Source organism: Quercus robur, chromosome 4, assembly GCF_932294415.1.
Source record: "Quercus robur chromosome 4, dhQueRobu3.1, whole genome shotgun sequence".
NCBI lineage: Eukaryota > Viridiplantae > Streptophyta > Magnoliopsida > Fagales > Fagaceae > Quercus > Quercus robur.
Window position 1 is genome coordinate 80,323,834 of NC_065537.1, and position 22,663 is coordinate 80,346,496.

General features: G+C 35.3%; 3 protein-coding genes across 3 annotated transcripts in view; 1 reads left to right on the plus strand and 2 right to left on the minus strand.

The window, feature by feature from the left end:
- The first annotated feature begins 5,176 nt into the window (after positions 1–5,176).
- Positions 5,177–8,393, plus strand: LOC126723943 (zinc finger protein WIP2-like). Its single transcript, XM_050427965.1, has 2 exons — positions 5,177–5,865; positions 7,852–8,393. Exons 1-2 carry the CDS (start codon positions 5,284–5,286, stop codon positions 8,296–8,298), a joined length of 1,029 nt encoding a protein of 342 aa, XP_050283922.1. The 5' UTR covers positions 5,177–5,283; the 3' UTR covers positions 8,299–8,393.
- A 7,785-nt stretch (positions 8,394–16,178) lies between these two features.
- LOC126724277 (putative disease resistance protein RGA4) overlaps positions 16,179–22,663 on the minus strand; it is a 103,520-nt gene continuing 97,035 nt past the window's right edge. Inside the window, exon 3 of the mRNA XM_050428854.1 lies at positions 16,179–16,194. The gene's annotated coding sequence lies outside the window, so the exon portion shown is untranslated. The remainder of the gene's footprint in view (positions 16,195–22,663) is intronic.
- Positions 20,122–20,688, minus strand: LOC126722729 (pectinesterase inhibitor-like). Its single transcript, XM_050425879.1, has one exon. The coding sequence runs from the start codon at positions 20,686–20,688 to the stop codon at positions 20,122–20,124; it is 567 nt and encodes a 188-aa protein (XP_050281836.1).

Below are 22,663 nucleotides of genomic sequence, written 5' to 3' on the forward strand. Positions count from 1 at the left end.
GGTTCAGTTACAAATTTCTTTATAATAATAATTCTCAGCCTCTCTTCATAAGCCTCATTTTCCATGAATTTCATAGACTTAATTCCCATATTGAAAAGCTAGAGAGAGTCATAAAACCTTAGTGAAAAAGCCCATTCCATCTCTCTATCTTCTCCCTCTCTAATGGTCAGTTTGGATTGAGGGAGAGGGAGCCGGGAGGAGAGTAGATTAGAGTAGATTTAGTTCGAAATTAGCCTATTTTCAACCAACTCTCCTCTACTCTCCCTCTTTCCCCCCTCCATCCAAACGGGTTATAAATGTCAAATTTCTTGATAGGAGACAAGCTCATCATACCCATTATTACCATCAAAGTTTTGGTGTTGAGTGGAGCTTGGGAATCACTAGAGTAGTCCCAAAATTGCCAAGGAGACTTGAAGATTACAATTGGAGTTTCTATTGCAAATCTACATATTTGTGAGAAGAAATGATTTGAGGAATCAGTTGCTAATAAGAGTCGGAGGCTTGAGTGCATAGTTACTTCTTAGTTTGGAGCATTTTGTAAGAAATATGTACAACTATTCTCATTAGTGGATCGTTTGGTATTATATTGCCTCAGAGAGGTTTTTATGTCCGATTCACAGATTTTCCTTTTCGTAAACACTTTAGTGTTCTTGTGGGTGGTTGAATTTTGTAATTAGAATTGTTTTTATATTTATCCATGCATGCTTATGTCAATTGGTTAATTAATAAAAAATTGGGCTTAAATTCTTTAGTTAGCATAATATCGACACTAGCTGTAAAATTTGAGATCTAAATCGGTTTTTTCATTTGGGTCATGCTAACGAGTGCCCTTAAGGCATTGGTTAACAATTCATTTTAGGAAAGTTTTGATATTACTTTTATGGGAAATGAAAAAAAGTTGTCAAAATATTAATTTTTTTTAAATAGATTGCTAACCAATGCCTTAGGGCATTTGTTAGCATTTCTCTTTTCATTTAACTTACATTTACGTTATCAAATGCTATAAGAATGGTACGGTGGAATTATACTTGGACACCCCTAGGTTATATGAGAAAACAAAATCATTTTCTGTATTTTTAAGAAGGAGAAAAGTCTAGTGCCACAGAAAAATGCATAATTTGTACCACAATTTGTCACATGACGAGTTGTGGTTGGTAAAAAAGTGTCCCCAACACCCTTCTACCAATCACAACTAGTCCGGCAACCCACTCAACCCAACCAACCCGCCGCCCGTGTCCAACTAGAACTGACCTTTCTAGCTGGGAGACCTATATAACTAGAAACCTATATGATATAAGTCTCCCAACTAGAAAGATCAATTCTGAATCTGACATTCAATTAAAAGTAGAATATCTCACTATTTCACCTATTAGCACGGAAACTGTCAGGGAAACTGGGATCCCATATAAGTACCCATCATTTCATATTTAAGTTCTCTGTTAGATAATTACATTAAGTTTTAATTTGCCAGAGAGTCTAGCTAGTTAGACTATTAATCTATTATGTACTATTTGCAAACGAAACCCTAGAAGTACAGATGCATATATATATTTTTGCATACACAGCCCGATTTATTATGTGTTTGCAAATTTAATCCTAGAAGTACAGAACTACAGATATATTTGTTTGTCCCTTAACTAAGCTCTTTGTGTATTGAAATTCAGAATGATTTGGGAAAAGCAATTGTTGTCCTCATAATATTTTTGCTACTAACTATGTTCCAATTTCCCCATGAATTTTGCTTTGATTAACTCACAAGTGGGTTTCGAGATAAGCTAAAAAGTTGAAAATCAAATTCACTAGTGCTTTTTCAGCATGTTGATGGTCAACATAGCACTCAAGAAGGTCTTCATCCAAAATAAGTAGTCATTATGGTTTGAGCAAACCCAAATGATGGTTATCACTAAGTGAATTTTATAATAGAGAGTTAATGGATCTGTAGTAAAGAGATCTAAAATTTCAATTTCCCAGTTATAGTGTTCCAATGACCCAAATTAATTCGAGAAGTATATCAGCTCTCTCTCTCTCTCTCTCTCTCTGATATATACTATATATATACACTTGTCAAAGTTTCTAGGGGACTAAGACTAGGACTTTTAATTTGTTGTGACTCAATTTATTTCTTTTTTTAATACACATCCTTTTCATGTTGGTTCATTGAGAACAATAACCAATGTGATTCTAGCTACGCAATTGACACATTTTTATTCACAAAGTACTTGAGGTTTAGGAGGAAAAATTCAAGATATAAAATTAGTAGCATATTATAATTATCTTAAAAAAAAAAAAATTAGTTGCTGAGAAAAGAACATACGTGAATGTCCACCAAAAGATTAAAATAAAACATTGCTAGTTAATGGAAGATAGACTGTAGTACTTTCTAGGAAGAAAATCCTAGATTGTACATGAAAGCTCTAGAGACTAGACTCTTATAAATTTTAACCCCATTTGTCCTTATATTTCCAATTTTTATGTCTTACACTTTCAACAATTGAAGAAAGTATTAGGAAATTTACACACTTGGTAATTATTTTAAATTCAATTATTGAACAATAATGCCAAATGTGAGCTCAAGAGTCTTGTAAATGTCAACCCCATTTGTCCTTAGATTTCCAATTTTCATTTCTTACACTTTTCAACAATAGAAGAAAGTATTAGGGAATTCCCACACTTTGGACTTTATGTAGATGGTGATCAACTATTGGAAATTTAGACAAGTACTATTTGAATATGCAATAATTTCTTGTTTCCCTTGTCATAGAAGACATAGAATAATTCAAATTGTCCCTAGTCTTGTCTCTTTCCCTTCGTGAACATCTCCTACTTCTTCACATGAAAGATGGCCCTTAATTATCTATTCCCTTTGTCTATGTGCCACCGCTTAGAAGGATCTAGATTCTAGTTGCTGCTTTAAGAAACCAAAAAAGAGGGTTTCCCATTATATTGCTTATAATACTTCCTTGAGTTTAATTACCTCATCAATGTTTCTTATGTACAATGTGTTTTACCCCCACCAATATTTGCTTCTCAATGAATAGCACAGCGGCACAGCAATATATAGCTTCATTGCCAAGTACTTGTTTCCACCCACTACCTCAAAATTTTCCTAGCTATCACTTTCACACTCAGAATCTGATACCAACATTTTCTTCTTAATTTTTGTGCTTAGTATGAGTTCCAAAAATGGGCATAGGACAATGTAAAAATGTTATAGATACATCTTTTTCTATAAGATCTTAATACTTTTGGTCAAGCATTTTGGAGAGTTCAAAGATCATATGTTGTAAATATATACCTTAAATTATATTAAAGATGCTAACAAACAAATTAGTTGCGACCTCCAACAATGACAAACGATAAAACTCTAATTCCAAAATTTGGGAGTCTAATTATATAAATTATCAACATTTTAATTGGATTTTTGGCCACGGCCATAATTTTTTTTTTTCGATCATATTCACAAGGACCAAATTGTAATACTCTCACATTCTTAAATAACAATCCATTTATTTTTACTAATGTTATTAGGTATTTCTTTGCTTCTTTTTGTTACATTAACTTAAATCAAAGCTCGTAAAAAAATTAAAAAAAAAAAAAAACTTAAATCAAAGCAGTCTTTTGTCACTCGTTTATTAATAGCTCTCATTTACTCATGACCAAATAATCTCAAATCACTTTTCCTTATTCTTGTATTAATAAGGCACTCATATATTTTAAAAAATTTCTTTATTTTTAGTGACACTATGTGACAAAACATAATTGGACTCCTAAACTTGTCAATGTGTCTCCAAATAAATTGAAACTTGTCAATGTTACCTCATTACCTAATAGGGCACACAAAAATGCTGGCATGGTGCCCACACAAAAAGAGAGAGAAACCATATATGACTGATTTATAAACCTTTGTTACTCCACATAAATACAAGAAACATAAAACAAGGTTCTTGACTAATAACCATGGAAAAGAAAAACGCGTGCAGTATGGAAACAAATTTTTTCTTTTTTAATGCATACACATGCACAAGAAACAAAATTGAGTGATTACTTGATCTATAAAAGTTCACACCCTAGCTATCTTCACAAGGACCACAACTGGTTTGATGAATATGTTTGTCTGTAGCAAACTAGAAAGAGTTTGTATATGAAACACTAAACACGCCTACCGAAGTAAATGCCGGATGGGTTGAGTCATGAGTACGTGTGTGAAATAACCACATGTTGCTGGAGAGAGAGAGAGAGAGAGAGAGAGAGAGAGATGTTGTGAAAGACAGAATGTTCCTATCTCTCTCTCTCTCTTGGGTGACAACCTGCAAGTCTACTAGTCTCTGACTTTGGCTTTGATTTTTGCACTTCTTGGTGTGCAGGGGGTAATTTCTGACTTTTACCCATAGGGGTATTTGGTTGGGATGAAAACAGTGAAAATGAAAAATAGAAAAAAAGAAATAAGGGAGAAAATATTGTTTTTTACTGTTTGATTAAGGAAAGAAGATAAGAGAGACAAAAAATAGGGAATAAAGTTTTCTTTTCTGTGTCTACTTTTTTTATCCTCCCAATTTGATCTCACTTTTTTAGGTACAGTTTTAAAATCTCTTTCTTTTTTTATATTATTTTTATTATAATTTTTCTCAATTTTTTAAAGTATAAATATAGTTTAGTATATTTTTTTCAAAAAATTAAATTAGTTGTTCTTAAACAAACAGAGATGTGCATTTAACAACCCCGACATAAGCTATCTTTTAATTTAAATTATTTATTGTTTATGAGTCTATTTATTTCAAATAATCTTATTTTCTATTTTTTTCCTCTTCTATTGTCAAAATTTACCTTAAGTTTTGAAGCCATGGGTAATATTAGGAAACAAACCTTATTTTTTATTTTTAAATTGGTAGCTCATGTCATATTGTGTTTATGATTAGCACATAACTTTTATATATTTCACTACTAATATTATTTTGAATCTTTATATGTTATATTATATTTATAATATAAATTTACAAATTTTGTAAATATATATAATATTTGTCACACTTTTTGTGTGCATGTTAATTACCTAAATTTACGTTGTATACAAAGAATTTGCCAACTATTTTTTTCACTTATCAATTATGACAGGTCACAAACAGATAGCGTGTGAAAATTGTGAAAAAGTCAGTGAAAAATATTATGTTCCCGAACCTCACATTCACCTCCTCTCTCTCTCTCTTTCTCAATATTTATATATCACTCTGGTCGTTAAGGACCAAACCATCACATCTTTGTTCTTCTTATCCGTTCTTTTCAACCATGGCAGACCCATACTCCAATTTCTTCACAAGATCAAGGTTCAACTTCATGCCTACCCATTCTCACTATTCTTCTTTCCCTTCTTACTCAAACCCAATTTTGAATTCCTATCCTCCTCAATATTCCAACTCAAACTATGTCCTTAACAACAAACCTTCCATTCAATATTGCCAAAATATTCCATCAACATCATCACCTTCGTCACCTCCTCTCAAAGAAGCTCTTCCTTTAATAAACAACCTAAGCCCTACTAGACAAGAGGAACATGAGTCCTCAAGTACTAGTGCAATGGAAGAGGAAGAGGACAAAAACAGGAACAAAGATGATGGTGATGAGACTGTTACTGTAGCCCTACACATAGGCCTTCCGAGCACTAATACAGATCTGGGGCACTCTAGGCTGACCTCGCCTCCTTCAGATGTGACAGTTAAAGATGGAATGAGAGAGGTTTCATGGTACCCTTTAGGTACACTCAACAAGGGTCAGTATTGGATTCCAACCCCTTCTCAGATTCTCATTGGTCCTACTCAGTTCTCATGTCCTATTTGCTTCAAGACCTTTAACAGATACAATAATCTCCAGGTATCACTAATGCAGAATTAATTTTTTTTGATAATAAATTATACATTCGTGTATATATATACAACTTTTTAAAGATTTTAGTTTTTTTTTTTTTCTCAAGTATAATTATACTTTTACTCAGTTCAATTTTTAAGCTTGATAGATCAACAAGTTCTTCCAAACGAGCATTTAAGTATATATACACATACACTAAAAGATTGTCTGCATGGTTTTTGCTTGAACAAGGCTATGTCTCAAGAGACTCAACTGGGTATAGTTTTCTTTGTTTCATTAATTTGACCATTCAAGAAAATGTTACTTGAGCTCTTAGTACTTCGAAGATTGTGCTGCCGTCAGTTGAAAGTTTGTTGAAATAACAGTAACAAATAACAAGATTTATGGTGCTTCAGAAGTTCTGATGATCTTCATCAATATACTGTGCTCACAGTGAAAATTTTTCAAATCTCTTATGTGTGCTGAAAAAACACACAAAGCACCAATGCACTGAATCTGAACACTCCAACCTGTAAAGGATAAACGGAATAGTAGAAGTAATAAATAATGTCTGGATTTCTCTAAATAGTACAAAGATATTTTTCTCTCACAATGTGGACATACTAACATGTTGTGTGAGACTTGGATGCAGACAGTTTACTGTTTGTCAATGGAAGGGTTGCTGACTTTGACTTAGAGTACTCTTTTAGTGGCAAATTATTAGACTTTTTGTCTTTATCTGTTCACTGCTTTAAACATGACTGTCAATGTCATATATGGTTTTGGTTGTCTCCTCTCGATTCTCTCTTAACTGGCCTGTGTTTTGAGTTTTAACTTTTCAGTAACCCTGCAAATATACTCGTGTAACAGTATGATATCGATTTTCTATACTATATAATATATATCACTGGTTAGTTTGTGGTTTTCGTGACCTCTGTTCAATTTTTTTTTTTTTTGGGTAAAGACTGATTATATTAAGAACAAACTAAGTACCAGCCACAAGGGCTGTAGAGTTACATGTTCTCATGACCTCTATTTGCATAACTCATAAGTGGATTTCTCACTTTTGCAAATCCATATAGACTGTTTAAGTTTAGGGGAGTTCGGCTATTAATTGTAGCCCCTAATGTTTTATACTTCTATTTTTATTTTATCCCTTTCTTGTTGTGTATAATAAAGACTCAATAACTTTTGGATTCATTATATTTAATAAGGATTATAATATTCAACCTCTTAAATGAATCTGTACTGGGTAACTATAAATGATTTTATTTTATTTTAGATTATCAAAAAAAAAAAGATTTTATTTTATTTTAAGTACTATAGTTTTAGGGTTTCCCACAAGAGAAATATAAATAGCATCTAGGGTTTCTAATGCATTTTTGGTTTTTTTAAAAAATATACCATTAATTGTACCAACACCGACACTAACATAGACCTTAAACCTTAACACAACTAAGCCTGTATAGGCCCAACACAACTCCAACCAATTAATTGAAGCCCATCAATCATCAGATTAAACAATAAAGATAAGTCAGTAAGTCAGCTCACAACATATGCATCGACAGTATTGCCCTCAAACTTCCTCCAATTGAATATTTCAATTCTCTCTTATTTTATTTAGAGTAAGAAATGTGGTTTTTAAAAATCAAATAAATAATACGTGTTGTACATTTGACTAAAAAAAAAAGTTGGAATATGACTCAATTGAAATGGATCCTGCTTTTTTCACAATGTGTTGTTACTTAGGGGTGTACGTATTTCCAATTTGGGGTAAAATTGGGGTCTCATTTTGCGTAATAAATAATAATTCTTCTATGCAATAAAGATATGCAGCATATCTTTCACATCATATGAAAACCCATATGCTTGATACAAAAGATACTTTATGATATTGAAATTTGAAAATGCTAGTTTCTTTTTTTTAGAATGCACATATTGTCTATGCAATTTATGCTTGAAATCTTAAGCTCTCTCTCTCTCTCTCAATATGTGTTTTGCTTGGCACCGCAGATGCATATGTGGGGACATGGATCTCAATATAGAAAAGGACCTGACTCTCTAAAGGGAGCTCAACCAACAGCCATGCTAAGACTCCCATGCTATTGCTGTGCACCAGGATGCAAGCACAATATTGAGCACCCAAGAGCAAAGCCTCTCAAAGATTTTAGAACCCTCCAAACACATTACAAGAGAAAGCATGGGACTAAACCTTTCATGTGCAGGAAATGTGGCAAGGCATTTGCAGTGAAAGGTGATTGGAGAACTCATGAGAAGAACTGTGGCAAAATTTGGTATTGCATTTGTGGGTCTGACTTTAAGCATAAAAGGTCTCTAAAAGACCACATTAAGGCCTTTGGCAATGGTCATGGAGCTTTTGGTATTGATTGCTTTCAAGAAGTGGATGACCCTACATCCGATATTGAACATGATGGTGATTCCTCAATGCCAAATGAGTGAAAATAGTGAGTACTCTAGGTTAATTTTCTCATCACTTGAGCCGACATATATAGCTTCACTTATGGTAGATATATGATAAAGTTGTTTTATGCCTTTGTTTCATTTTTTTTTTTTTGGTTACCTTTTGCACCTAATGGTACCTACCTTCACTTACAGATTACAATATAAATCAACCCGTTTTTAAGGATTAGTAAAGAAGCGTAAGACTTGTAACAAGTGCCAACACAGGGGCTGTGTAAATATTCCATCAGTGATATAAAAATACTATGGGCGATGTTAGAAATATTTCGAATATTTAATGTATGAATTAGTTTCTCAAATACAAATTAACAAAATAATTAAGAAATTGTTTCTAATTTTTTTTATTATATATATTATGTTGTTCATATGACATCAATTACATTAATTTACAGGTTCTTATATTTACTTTAATTTTTTTATTTATATAAGGAAGAGGTGTATTATCTTTTGACCAAACTATTCAATTTCCTATCAATGAGACATCTTGAAAACCCTTGGACCAATCATAGCGGATTGGACCTAAAATCTCTAGTTTAAGATCAAGTCCCAAACCTCCGTGTTTCCAAATGATATATTTGACTCGTCATTGTACTAATTAATTAAAGTATTCTTAAATCAATGTGTTTCCAAATGATATATTTGACTTGTCATTGTACTAATTAATTAATAAAGTATTCTTAAATCAATGTGTGGTTAAATATCTTAATTGTTTCGTAAAAAAAAAAATTGTTGAGACTTAAGAAAACCTTATTTCCTAAAACCATATTTCCTAGTCTTTTCGATATCAATATATAACATTTGTACCATACTTTAATCAAATATATATATTCTCCACTTTTCCATGCATGACTGCACTCGTCTATCATGCCTCGTTTTCTTCATTGAAATGTAAAGATATATATTTTTCTCTAAAGTCTAAATGAAAAAAGAAATTATTATTACAATAATAATGAGATGATAAAAGTAGATATTAATTTTTTTTTTCTCTTCTCCCCTAATAATCACCACTTAATTTATGAAGGATAATAAACTAGACATTTTTAAAAATGTGGCTCTCTCTCTCTCTCTATGATATGATATGATAACCTGTATCACATTATCCCATAAATTTTGTGCACATAATAATTGGTTAGTAAAGGGACAGAATATATATATGGTATGAAATAATAACTTACACATAAATTTTATACTTCTTAAAAAAAAATGGAAATATATAGTATATAGAAGTAAGATTGGGTTAATTATGAATTTTGATTATTTTATTGCTTAGTAAAATGAAACAACTTAGTAAAATATATAATTATTCTGTTCATAACCGACAACAGATGTTGAATTATTTTTTGTACAATTATCACACAGAAAACATTTAACATGTATTTTTCAGGGTATTTTTATTACATATGATAAATATGATTTTTTTTTAATTATAGAAAAACTACTTACATGCATCTAAAATATAGAATGATGATACACATTATTTTACTATATATATATATATATATATTTTTTTTTTTTTTTGTTGAGAAACGATTATTTTACTAACTTGGATTGCATTACAAGTTGTTTCTTAAAAAAAAAAAGAAAAAAGAAGATTGCATTACAAGTTAAAATTTTTTTAATCAAAAGATGGTATTTTTAAGTTAACCTTGATATTCTATCTTTTATCTTAAAAAAAGAAAAGAAAAAAGAAGTTAACCTTGATTTTTATTTTAAGCTCAATCACGGCCTTACCCTAAGGAATTGTTGGGTAATAATGCCAAATGCCAAATGTGGTAAGAATAGTTCCATATGAAAAGAAAATCATAGTAAATACTTATTATTAACTACCACAATTATCAGATTTCATATTTAATATTTTATATACAAACACAAACACAATCATGATAAATACCTATATTAATAATTTCATTTAAAAATTTCATATAAAAAGTAAAAACATGAATAATGTTACAGTTATAAACTATTTTATAATATTTTTACAAACTGTTGATGTAGCACATTCTTACTAGTTCTAATATGGACACATCACTAACATCACATTTTTACTTACAATAGCTATTTGGAAAATGCTAAAACCACATTAGCAGTTTGTAAAAATATTGTAAAATAGTTTGTGCCTGTAGTATTACTCTAAAAACATTATGATAAAAAATATTTATTAATAACTACCATAATTATTGAATTTCATATTTAATACTTTTTTATATGAATATTTAATATTTTATATATAGAAAAATCGTAATAAATATTTATTAATAACTACTATAATGATCAAATTTCATATTAAGACAAAAATAAATTACGAAACTTTCTCATACATTGCACTTTTTACTGACTAGTAAAATAAAACTATAAGGGCACACCTTGGTACACTAAATGAGAATTATAACAGAAATAATCAATCTTTATTATTGGGAATAAAATGTGTTATAATGAAATAACTAAACCTATTCATCGTAAGTTTGGTTATGAATTGTAATCTTAAAATAAAACTTAAAATCTATTTTAGGAAATATTTTACTCATATAATTATATTTCCTAAAAATAATATTTTTTAAATTTGAGAGAGATATGAGTTTTTTTGTAGGATTTTTTTTTTTTATTTCCATAATTGTTACATAAATATGGAAGGTTTGTTTATTTGGAAATATATTAATATTAGAAATTATTTCACCTACTAAGGAATAGTTATTATAACCATTTTAAAGATGAATAGTCATTTCTTATTTTAAAGAATAACTATTTGTGGGGCCCAATAATTGATGGGCCAGGTTCACTTGCTGATGGGGAGTCCAAAGGCCTAAGTCGAAAAAAGGTCATGGCCTGAGCTCAGGAATAATAAGGCTCAATTGGCCCGGAGAAGCAGTCGAGGACAGTGCAGTCCTCGGCTGACCCAAAGATCCACCAAGAGGAGGGGCAAAACGGTAAAGGGACATACTTGAAAGGAAATCTAAAATATCTAGGAAAGGCTGCCCTTACTACCTTCCCCATGCATAGCTCTGCGCCTAACAGAGCCTTATCCTTTAGCTTTGTCAGCCACTCCCAACAACTTTGGACTTGGACTGACGGGACAAGTATCAGTCTTGGAAAGGTTAACCCTACACGTGGACGAAGGAAAGTGAACGCAGGCTAGTATAAAAGAAAAAATAAGTAATCTGGAGAGGGGGGCTGGGAAGACTGGCCAAAAAAGAAGGGCTTCCAGTCCACCTCCAGGAGAAAGACTCCAAGGGTGAAAGCACTTTAATCACATATGAACACAACCAAAACCACCGCTGGGTAACTAAGGCCTAGCCTTTCGAATCCACTCTTTACAAATAATATTGTTTGGGCCCATTCACGTGCGAACCCAACACTACTGCGGCTCGTCGCGGAACGTGACCCTACAATTGGCGCCGTCTGTGGGAAAGGCTTGCGCGTTAGCTCGAGCGGTGGTGAAGTTGAGCTTCCGTCGAACAAGGGTCTATGAGGATGCCTTTATGACCGGCGACACAGTGTTGTTATGCCAACATAAGTCCCCACTAGGGGCTACGCCTCGTAGTGTCAATAGCATGGACAAGTCTAGGGGCTTCAAACATCAGGCTAGCTTCCCCCACCTTGTTCGAGGAGCTAACCTTCGGAAAATTAATAAATAAAGAAGAATACAAGTTTTGGACAGAACCAAGGCCTTGTATGGTCCTCGGACCCAAGCCTCTGGGGAAACCAACTACTTAAAAAGAGAATACAAGTTTTGGACAGAACCAAGGCCTTGTATGGTCCTCGGACCCAAGCCTCTGGGGAAACCAACTACTTAAAAAGAGAATACAAGTTTTGGACAGAACCAAGGCTTTGCATGGTCCTCGGACCCAAGCCTTTGGGGAAACCAACTACTTAAAAAGAGAATACAAGTTTTGGACAGAACCAAGGCCTTGTATGGTCCTCGGACCCAAGCCTCTGGGAAAACCAATTACTTACAAGACAATACAAGTTTTGGACAGAACCAAGGCCTTGTATGGTCCTCGGACCCAAGCCTCTGGGGAAACCAACTACTTAAAAAGAGAATACAAGTTTTGGACAGAACCAAGGCCTTGCATGGTCCTCGGACCCAAGCCTCTGGGGAAACCAACTACTTAAAAAGAGAATACAAGTTTTGGACAGAACCAAGGCCTTGTATGGTCCTCGGACCCAAGCCTCTGGGGAAACCAACTACTTACAAAGACAATACAAGTTTTGGACAGAACCAAGGCCTTGTATGGTCCTCGGACCCAAGCCTCTGGGGAAACCAACTACTTACAAAGACAATACAAGTTTTGGACAGAACCAAGGCCTTGCATGGTCCTCGGACCCAAGCCTCTGGGGAAACCAACTACTTAAAAAGAGAATACAAGTTTTGGACAGAACCAAGGCCTTGTATGGTCCTCGGACCCAAGCCTCTGGGGAAACCAACTACTTAAAAAGAGAATACAAGTTTTGGACAGAACCAAGGCCTTGTATGGTCCTCGGACCCAAGCCTCTGGGGAAACCAACTACTTACAAAGACAATACAAGTTTTGGACAGAACCAAGGCCTTGTATGGTCCTCGGACCCAAGCCTCTGGGGAAACCAACTACTTAAAAAGAGAATACAAGTTTTGGACAGAACCAAGGCCTTGTATGGTCCTCGGACCCAAGCCTCTGGGGAAACCAACTACTTAAAAAGAGAATACAAGTTTTGGACAGAACCAAGGCCTTGTATGGTCCTCGGACCCAAGCCTCTGGGGAAACCAACTACTTACAAAGACAATACAAGTTTTGGACAGAACCAAGGCCTTGTATGGTCCTCGGACACAAGCCTCTGGGGAAACCAACTACTTAAAAAGAGAATACAAGTTTTGGACAGAACCAAGGCCTTGCATGGTCCTCGGACCCAAGCCTCTGGGGAAACCAACTACTTAAAAAGAGAATACAAGTTTTGGACAGAACCAAGGCCTTGTATGGTCCTCGGACCCAAGCCTCTGGGGAAACCAACTACTTACAAAGACAATACAAGTTTTGGACAGAACCAAGGCCTTGGATGGTTCTCGGACCCAAGCCTCTGGGGAAACCAACTACTTAAAAAGAGAATACAAGTTTTGGACAGAACCAAGGCCTTGCATGGTCCTCGGACCCAAGCCTCTGGGGAAACCAACTACTTAAAAAGAGAATACAAGTTTTGGACAGAACCAAGGCCTTGCATGGTCCTCGGACCCAAACCTCTGGGGAAACCAACTACTTAAAAAGAGAATACAAGTTTTGGACAGAACCAAGGCCTTGTATGGTCCTCGGACCCAAGCCTCTGGGGAAACCAACTACTTAAAAAGAGAATACAAGTTTTGGATAGAACCAAGGCCTTGCATGGTCCTCGGACTCAAGCCTCTGGGGAAACCAACCACTTAAAAAGAGAATACAAGTTTTGGACAGAATCAAGGCCTTGTATGGTCCTCGGACCCAAGCCTCTGGGGAAACCAACTACTTACAAAGACAATACAAGTTTTGGGCAGTACCAAGGCCTTGTATGGTCTTCAGACCCAAGCCTCTGGGGAAACCAACTACTTACAAAGACAATACAAGTTTTGGGCAGTACCAAGGCCTTGTATGATCTTCAGACCCAAGCTTCTGGGGAAACCAACTATTTAAAAGGAAAAACTACGTTACGTGGACCTTAAAATCTCCCCGAGGAAAACTCCCCATTAACAATTGGGTTAAATTCCTGAACTACATGGATACTCTAGTTTGCCCTCGGATCCTCAACACCAAAGGAACTAGTACGGAATGGGGCAACATGTTTCCAAAAGCATAAGCGAAGTCATACAATGCTCGGTCATCCCCTTGAATGAATTATTTAGAATTTGTCGTTCTCAGACAGTATTCTCGCACTTATTACAGAACGTTCAACCATTATCTCGGTTAGTTTCCTAAGTTCAACTTACTATGAATTGTTATTATTGTGCCTGGTAGTGTCGGCAAATTAGAATTAGTTGGATTGTATTTCACGGGTTCTTGCTTTAAATATCGCCGAGAAGAAACAAACACATGGAGCACACTCATTCACAAAGTGGTGTTGCCAAAAGAACAGTATTCAAAACAAGTAAATAAGTTTCTATTTTCACTAAAACAAAGAAACAGTACAGCGTATAATGAAAAGCTGGAATCAGCTTATGTCAGAGCTCACTACATAATTGGAAAGGAAGATACAAGAGAATAAAACAAAGCAGAAGAGGCAGTACAGACGAGAGGTTAGCTTCTAAAGCTAACCACATAACCGAAAAGAAAGAAAGATACAAGAAAATAAGATAAAGCCGAGGAAGTGGATCAGAGGAGAGGTTGGCTATTGCTCCAAGACCTTGTTCTTCCTCAATGCCTTTATATGCCCATAACTCAGGCAGCAAAAGAAACCCAACTTGAGCCTCACACCGCTGAAGGAAAGGTGCAGGGAGCTGGAAGTTGAGAAACCTTCACCAAAAATTTGCCTGCGACAGGGCAGAGACGCTGATGGCGGAGAATCTTTCTTCTGACACACCAAAATTCTGGCATGAACAGAACCTGCTTCGGATTTTGACTAGAAGAGGGAGAAACACCCTTTCCCCTCTGTCGAAGTGGAGTACTCTCTTAAATTTATGCTTCCTTTGCCCGTACCTCACCATTCTAAGTCTCAGGAGGGCACGGCGCCTCTGTGGCGGAGAGAGTTTCTTCTCCCCAACCCTCGCCTCAAACATGTTATGCTAAGGGGGGATAGCACTGGATATGGGAGTTGTGATTTGGGAGGAAACTGAAGAATTAGTGCCTAGGTGAAGCAACTTTCTCTCCTATTTATTTAAAGAGATAAGGTGGTGGCATTTAATTCACGCAGCGTCCCAAGGAACGCTACAGACAAGATGGCTCTGGCTCAATCTCTAACGCCACCTGCAACCATGGGATTAAAGGAGTCTCGGGAAGGTGCAACTCGAACATTGGGACGCCAAAAAGTACTGCGTGACCAAAAACTACATAAATACCCTTTAAGTTGTGGGCCTAGTGAATTCGCGGTCCAGGCCCGTTCTGCATGGGGGCCCAGGGACAATGGCCCACGCCGAGGAATAACCGTTGTCGAGGACAACCTCTTGCTCAGCACCTCGCGAAATATCTGAGGAAAGGGAGAAACTGAACTACAGTCCTCGGACTCAAGCCTATGGGGAAACCAACTACCTGGGTGACAAAACTAGGTTTTGGACAGAACCAAAGCGTTGTGAAGTCCTCGGACTCAAGCCTATGGGGAAACCAACTACCTGGGTGACAAAACTAGGTTTTGAACAGAACCAAAACATTGTGAAGTCCTCGGACTCAAACCTATTGGGACGCCCACTACTCAAATGGGGAAAGCCCTCGGCTCAAATACTTTAAAATGTTGAGGCCGATAAAGGTGTTAGGATGGTGGCGAGACATCCCACTATTTGGTAGCCTACGGGGGTTGTTCATTCTTGCGGGAAATATATCTTCGGATGATTACTTCCTACAACGCATAGAGCATCCAGTTCTAATGCCGGCATTGTTTTGGGTAAGTATCGTTATTCACAGATAGGCATTGCTGTGTCAAATAATGCTATTAAAGTTATGGTGACATCTTTTTATTAGCAAGTATTTCGGCCTTAGTTGTCATTGGTTCAAATGCTATACTATTGTGCCGAGCAGCCCTTGTAAACTTGTAAAAACATAAAAATAGAATATGCGAAGTAAAACAACAGCAATTTTTATTAATATGAAAAATTATTACAACGTACAAAGAGGGGCTTAAACAAGCCTATACAAAAGGTAAACTACCGAAGCAACAATAGTATTTGCAATACAGATAGGTAAACAGTCAGGTGTCTTTTAAACTCGTCTTCAAAGTCTCTCCAATTTCTGCCTCAGTATTGCTCCTATTGAGAGAAGAACTTTCTTTAGAAAAAGTTGAAGGACAAGGAAGAAGAAAATGAAGGACAAGGAAGAAGAAGATGGAGGAGATGAATGAGGAAGATGGAGGAGATGAATGAGGAAGATGGAGGACATGAGCAGAAGATGGAGGAGATGAATGAGGAAGATGGAGGACATGAGTAAAAGAAGGAGGAGAAGAAGAGGGAAAAGATGAGAAGGGAGAAAGAGAGGCAGAAGGAGGCGCCAGTGAATGAAGAGAGGAAGAAGCAGGGACACTTAGTCCCTGCCCCAGTCCTGACTCCTAACACACTGGGGCCATATTAGGTATGCTCATGAGAGAGCGGGTAGTAATGACGATGTGTGTCCTCGGCTCAGTCACGCCGAAAGTGTGACGTGACGAGTCCTTGCTTCGGATTTTGGCTGAAAGAAAGGCGAGACAAATTTTGAGTCTCCGCCATCCTTGTCCTGACCGAGCCATTTCGAGCTTCATTAGAACACGGTGTTTTTGGGAATGGAATGGTTTTTTCATTGCTTGTTTCTATGGAGAATATATTTCAGGTTAAAGTATGACCGGAGAGTAAAAGTAAACTCAGGAAGGAATCTGAGGTTTTTAAATTTTGGTGGGGTTAAAGGGATTCATCTGTGGGAGAAACAACTCTTGTTTCTTCTCTTTATATAGGGGACGAAAAGGAGAGTACTTAATGTGTTCAGATCTCCAAGAAAATCTGCAAACATGAATGCGTCCGTTTCATTCCCCCACGCCATCAAAAACCGTTGAATCTGGGAAGTCTCGTAAAAGGAAGATATTAAAGACGCGCTTCGTATAACCAAACGGCATAAGAGCATCATGCGCAAATTAAGGGGAATCTCTTGCAGACCGGTACATTCCCTGGTCAGGTGAAGAGTCGCCAGCGTTAGTCAAGGGCTGAATTAAATGAGCCATAATAAATGCTCGGTATTATCAAAACCCTCCTCTCTAACCAGGATATCGGATAGCAGGGTTTTGAGGGGCTATTGTGGGGCCCAATAATTGATGGGCTAGGCTCACTTGCTGATGGGGAGTCCAAAGGCCTAAGTCGAAAAAAGGTCATGGCCCGAGCTCAGGAATAATAAGGCCCAATTGGCCCGGAGAAGCAGCCGAGGACAGTGCAGTCCTCGGCTGACCCAAAGATCCACCAAGAGGAGGGGCAAAACGGTAAAGGGACATACTTGAAAGGAAATCTAAAATATCTAGGAAAGGCTGCCCTTACTACCTTCCCCATGCATAGCTCTGCGCCTAACAGAGCCTTATCCTTTAGCTTTATCAGCCACTCCCAACAACTTTGGACTTGGACTGACGGGACAAGTATCAGTCTTGGAAAGGTTAACCCTACACGTGGACGAAGGAAAGTGAACGCAGGCTAGTATAAAAGAAAAAATAAGTAATCTGGAGAGGGGGGCTGAGAAGACTGGCCAAAAAAGAAGGGCTTCCAGTCCACCTCTAGGAGAAAGACTCCAAGGTTGAAAGCACTTTAATCACATATGAACACAACCAAAACCACCGCTGGGTAACTAAGGCCTAGCCTTTCGAATCCACTCTCTACAAATGATATTGTTTGGGCCCATTCACGTGCGAACCCAACACTACTGCGGCTCGTCGCGGAACGTGACCCTACACTATTCATAATGAATAACTATTTCTTGTAATAAAAACATAATGGGTTTAGCTTACCTCCAGACTCTAGTATTTTTTTAACTGGAATCTCCTTTTATTTTAATGAGAAATGTAACTGCCACATTATCCACTAACTAAATAAAATAGGGAGATTAAAACCCACTACCACTTGCCATTGTATATTTAAAAAAAAAAAAAAAACATATCCAGTTAAAAAAATACGGGAGGTAAGCCAAACCCAAACATAATCAAACTACTGAATTGATAAAATATAGGAATAATTATTACATTATAATATCTATTACAGTTTATCAAACATACCCTAAAAGAATTAAAGATGCCAACAAATTAGGATCATTTTATTGTGTCCCTGATTTTTTGGGTATGATCTTGGCAATTTATTTATTTAAAACCTCTTTATCTCTCTTGTGTGTTTGCTTGTTTCTTAAAATATATATATAATTTCAACCATTCAAGTAAATTATTATGGAAACAAATTAGATTGACCCGAATGAACGATTACGATTATGTGGATATCATAATACCAAAAATATTTTTTTCGATAAGAACTTGTAGGGGCGGCGTTTTGATTCCTGAGCCCAAAAGGTAGAAAGATTCAGGCCTAAAGAGCCCAACATAATAAATTTGTAGAGAGTGGGCTTAAAAACTAGGCTTCAATGGATCAAGCAACGCGCATAGTGGGTTAAAGATAATAAGAAAGCAAAGAAAGACAAGTTCCATGCAAACAAATCTTTCCTCGGCAAAGTTTGAAGTGAGTGGTTCTTGAATATAGTTCTTTTAGACTTGGATACAATTTCTTACAGTGTTTTTTCTACAGATTTCCCCATCCCCCATCCCTGGAGGATCTCTCTCATTATATATCCTCTTTTGGCTGATCTTGGCCCTCCATTTATTGATTATGTAGGCCACCACTTGGGTGCTTGTCCTATAAGACGCCCTCCCAAGTCTTTTGTGAGTTGTGGCAACCAAGACAGTACTGTTCAGGGGTCTTCTTCACATAAATGTGACCAAGGTGTTTGGTGAGGTGCATTAAATGTAATGGTAGCTACCATCTCTCTAATCACGTCAGCGCTAACCCCCTCTCTGAAGCTCATCCTCCTCTATAATGTGGCCCCCTCTTGTAATGCGCCATTTACAGGGCCATGGCCCGTCTCTCCAACCTTACCATCTGAGTGTATGGACTCTTTGGAATTGTATGGCCCCCTTGGCCTTGGATATGACATGTGGCATGATTAAATTTCTATACCCCACAGTACTCAAAATATTTGAGATACCATAAAATATTCTAAGAAATTTATGTCCAAAGTACTAAAAGTCAATGGGCTGTATACAAAGTCAAATTCAAATTAATAAATATTTTGAATTTGAATTATAAATCAATATTTGAATGGTATCAATCCATCCATGATTCACTAATATTATCAACCATACGCTGACCAAAGAAAATCTGCATTCCGATTTGTGATTTGTAACTACCGAAAATACCTTAATTTGTAACTACAATATCTCAAATTCATTTTTATAATATAAAAAATGTCAAATTCATAAGTGATGTACGTCCTATTATTTCTTCCATATTTTCAAGAGCATTTTCTTAAAAAATAGCCATGGATTGCTAAACCAAATTAAATTTTCAACTAGTCCCTGAAGCAACTTAAAAAAGAAAAATTAAATTACATAAAAAGACAGTTTATAGCCAAACTTTAGGTTAGGTAACAGATTTTTGATTTGATAGCCTCTGTCTATATTCGTTATTCATTTCCATTATTTTGAATGGTAATAAAAGGGTGAACAACAGAACAAGTCCTAGATAAAGCCCAATTCTATCAACAAGTTTTTGTCTTTTCTTTGGTTTGTTACTATCTAAAATAACATAAATGAATAACAAAGATGAAGATGGGATTCAAATTGAAAATATTTTATACATTTGGAAATTTAGTTGACAAAATTATAAACTTAGAACATAATTTGAATAAAAATAAAAATTATGGGTCTTTTTGTATAATCCCAGCAGCAATTGATGATAAAATCACAAAAAAAGATGTATGTGAAAAATAAAATAAAAAACTCCTCAAATTTCACTTTTATTTAATCGCGAAAGAGGCGTACAAGAGGAGTTTCAAGTAATGGCCAAATCGTAGAGGCATTATTTATAGTGCCTTTTAATCTTTATGAATCGAACTTTCAACCCCCACTTCCCCCTCTCCTACCATCCATCTATCAAAAACACAATCTAAAAGAAAACTAATTGTTCCCTGCTGCTAGACTTTTCGCTATAGTGGACACTATATTACAAAGCAGATGCGATTTATTATTTTGTTCTGGAAGAAAGGGTGAGGCTGGAGTTGTTACATCTTTGCAGGTATCAATATCAATCAGGCAATCAGATGATGCAGCTTCAAGGGCAAGGAAGTCCTTGATGCTCCACCTATCATTTGCGTAGTTTATTTTACCAATGGCATTGTCATAAGAGTCTAGGCACTGTGAGTACTGGTCATGGAGATTAGGGTCTGTGGTCTGACCAAGTTGTGACTTAATCTTCGTTTTAGTTTCAGTGGCAGTGGCATTGGCCAAGTTGATTGAGACTTGAGCAAGGCCATAGAGGTCAGTGGAGGCTGTGCGGGGGTCGGATTGTAAAGCTTTCAAGCAAGAATCAGTGTCTTCTGTCTGGGCACATATTTGAGAGAGCACATCACTGCCTATCTTCACGCTAAGCCTTGATTGTGTGGGGCTAATGCATAGGAATATTGCTAGTAGAAGAGAAATCAACAAGGAGGAGGAGGAACAAAAGGAAGGAACTATTTGTTTCATGTTTAAATGTGTTCTTCTGCGAACTGGGGTTTGATTTCTTGGGAGGGTATGGAATAGGTGTATTGAGAGACTTATATTTATATAATGGTTGATGCAGATGTTTAGGTTTAACATTTCAGAAAGAGACATCATGATGACAGATTTGCAAATCAATTTATTTTTTACGCATTAATGGCCCAACAACTCTTAATATAAATCTTACTAATTAAATTCATGATATGATCTATAATTCTTGTAAGTAGAGGAAGCACCACGAAATGGTACATTAAGTATACTACTAATACTAAGTAATCTTCTTTTTGTAATAAGGTAGCTTATTTAATACATTTTGGATATTTTATATGAGAAATAACACGCTAAAAACTCCAAATATGATATGCACGCTCCGTTTGTTTCAATGAAAAACCTTGTGTAAAGATAGTTTTCCTTGTTTTTCAGTATTTGGTAGCATAAAAAAAGATGAGTCAAAGGAAAATTATCTTTAGTCAACATAAAAAGTATGGCTTATTTTTAGAGATCGTTTTCCATAAATTTTTTTTGGAAAACAACTTTATTTTACAACAAACTAAATAAGGAAAGTTAGGAGGTTGTTTTTCAACTCATTTAAAGTTGTTACCAAACATTGAAAAATAAGATAGTTTTATAGAAAATGCTTATCGGAAAATGACTCATTTTCTAGAAAACATCATTGTTAAAACAAATAGAGCGTAGAGAAATGTTATGCCCTCAATATTTTCACAACAAATTATAAGTGGCAAATTATTACGGGTTGTTATTGGTAGGAAAAAATAATAATTTTAGTAGTAGTTTCAAATTAGAACCAATAATAACTAACTACATATGATTTGTTGTGAAAATGTTGTGGACGTAACACTTCTTTTTTTCTTATATAGGAAAATGATGTTCGAACCTTTAGCAAGATTATTCCACTCCCCATCCAAGATACTTGTACTTTATAATTTTAAAAAAAAAATACATTTTATTACTTTCAAGACCTTCTCCCATCTCCTCGTATGTGTGTTAAAAATACTTACTATTCTAAGAAAAAAAAAAAAACAATTTGCATAAATGCTTAATCTCCACATGTCGATGTTGTAGGTTTTGTTTCATTGATAGTGAATCGGTACAAGCACGCCACTCGCAATGCTTAGATTTTGGTGGGATGTGACTTGTGAATCTTTCAAATTTTAGGGTCTATTTGGGATTCGCTTATTTTGCTGAAACTGAAAACTTTTTGTTGAAAATGTTGTAGATAAAAGTAAAAATTAACTAAAATAGTACAGTGAGACCCATGAATAGTATAAAAAAACATGGTTTTAAAAACCAGTACTGTGAAAGAACCGGTCGAGGAGCTAATTACCGGTTTTCTGGTCGGACCGAGGTCCAACTAATGGTCGAACTGGTGATGTCATAAATAATTTAATTATTAATTATTAATTATTTAAATTATATAAATAATTAATAATTTTTTAATATACTAAAACTAACCAACCAATAGTAATAAATATGTTTCCTTTAAAAAAAAATACAAGTATGTAAATTTTTTTTAAAGAATTTAACATAATAACGTTACAAAACAATCATCCTTAACATAATAAACTTTCAACAAAACAAAATAAATAAGTTTATTAGTCATTACATTTACATCCAAATGGCAAATAGCAAATAAGTTCATTACATCTAAACAATAATGCTACTTTGTAAATATTTCACAAACAATAAAGCTCTGTAAATGAAATCCACAACATAATCCTCAACATACACAAAATCACAAATAAACTAAAATGCTATGCTAAACTAATAATTGAAAGAATAAATTGAATAATTAAGTTAATGAGAGAAGTTACCAATGAAGTCACTGAACTGATTGAAAATTTGAAGGCAAAGAATATGAATGGAGAACCTAAGATGAAGCTGAGAGAAATGAAAAAAAGAAGAAGAAGAAGCCGAGAGAACCAAATCACAAATTGATGTT

Coding starts and splice junctions, on each gene's coding strand:
- LOC126723943 (XM_050427965.1), top strand. CDS start 5,284: ATGGCAGACCCATACTCCAATTTCTTCACAAGATCAAGGTTCAACTTC. Junction 5,866..7,851: donor ACAGATACAATAATCTCCAG/GTATCACTAATG, acceptor TTGGCACCGCAG/ATGCATATGTGGGGACATGG.
- LOC126722729 (XM_050425879.1), bottom strand. CDS start 20,688: ATGAAACAAATAGTTCCTTCCTTTTGTTCCTCCTCCTCCTTGTTGATT.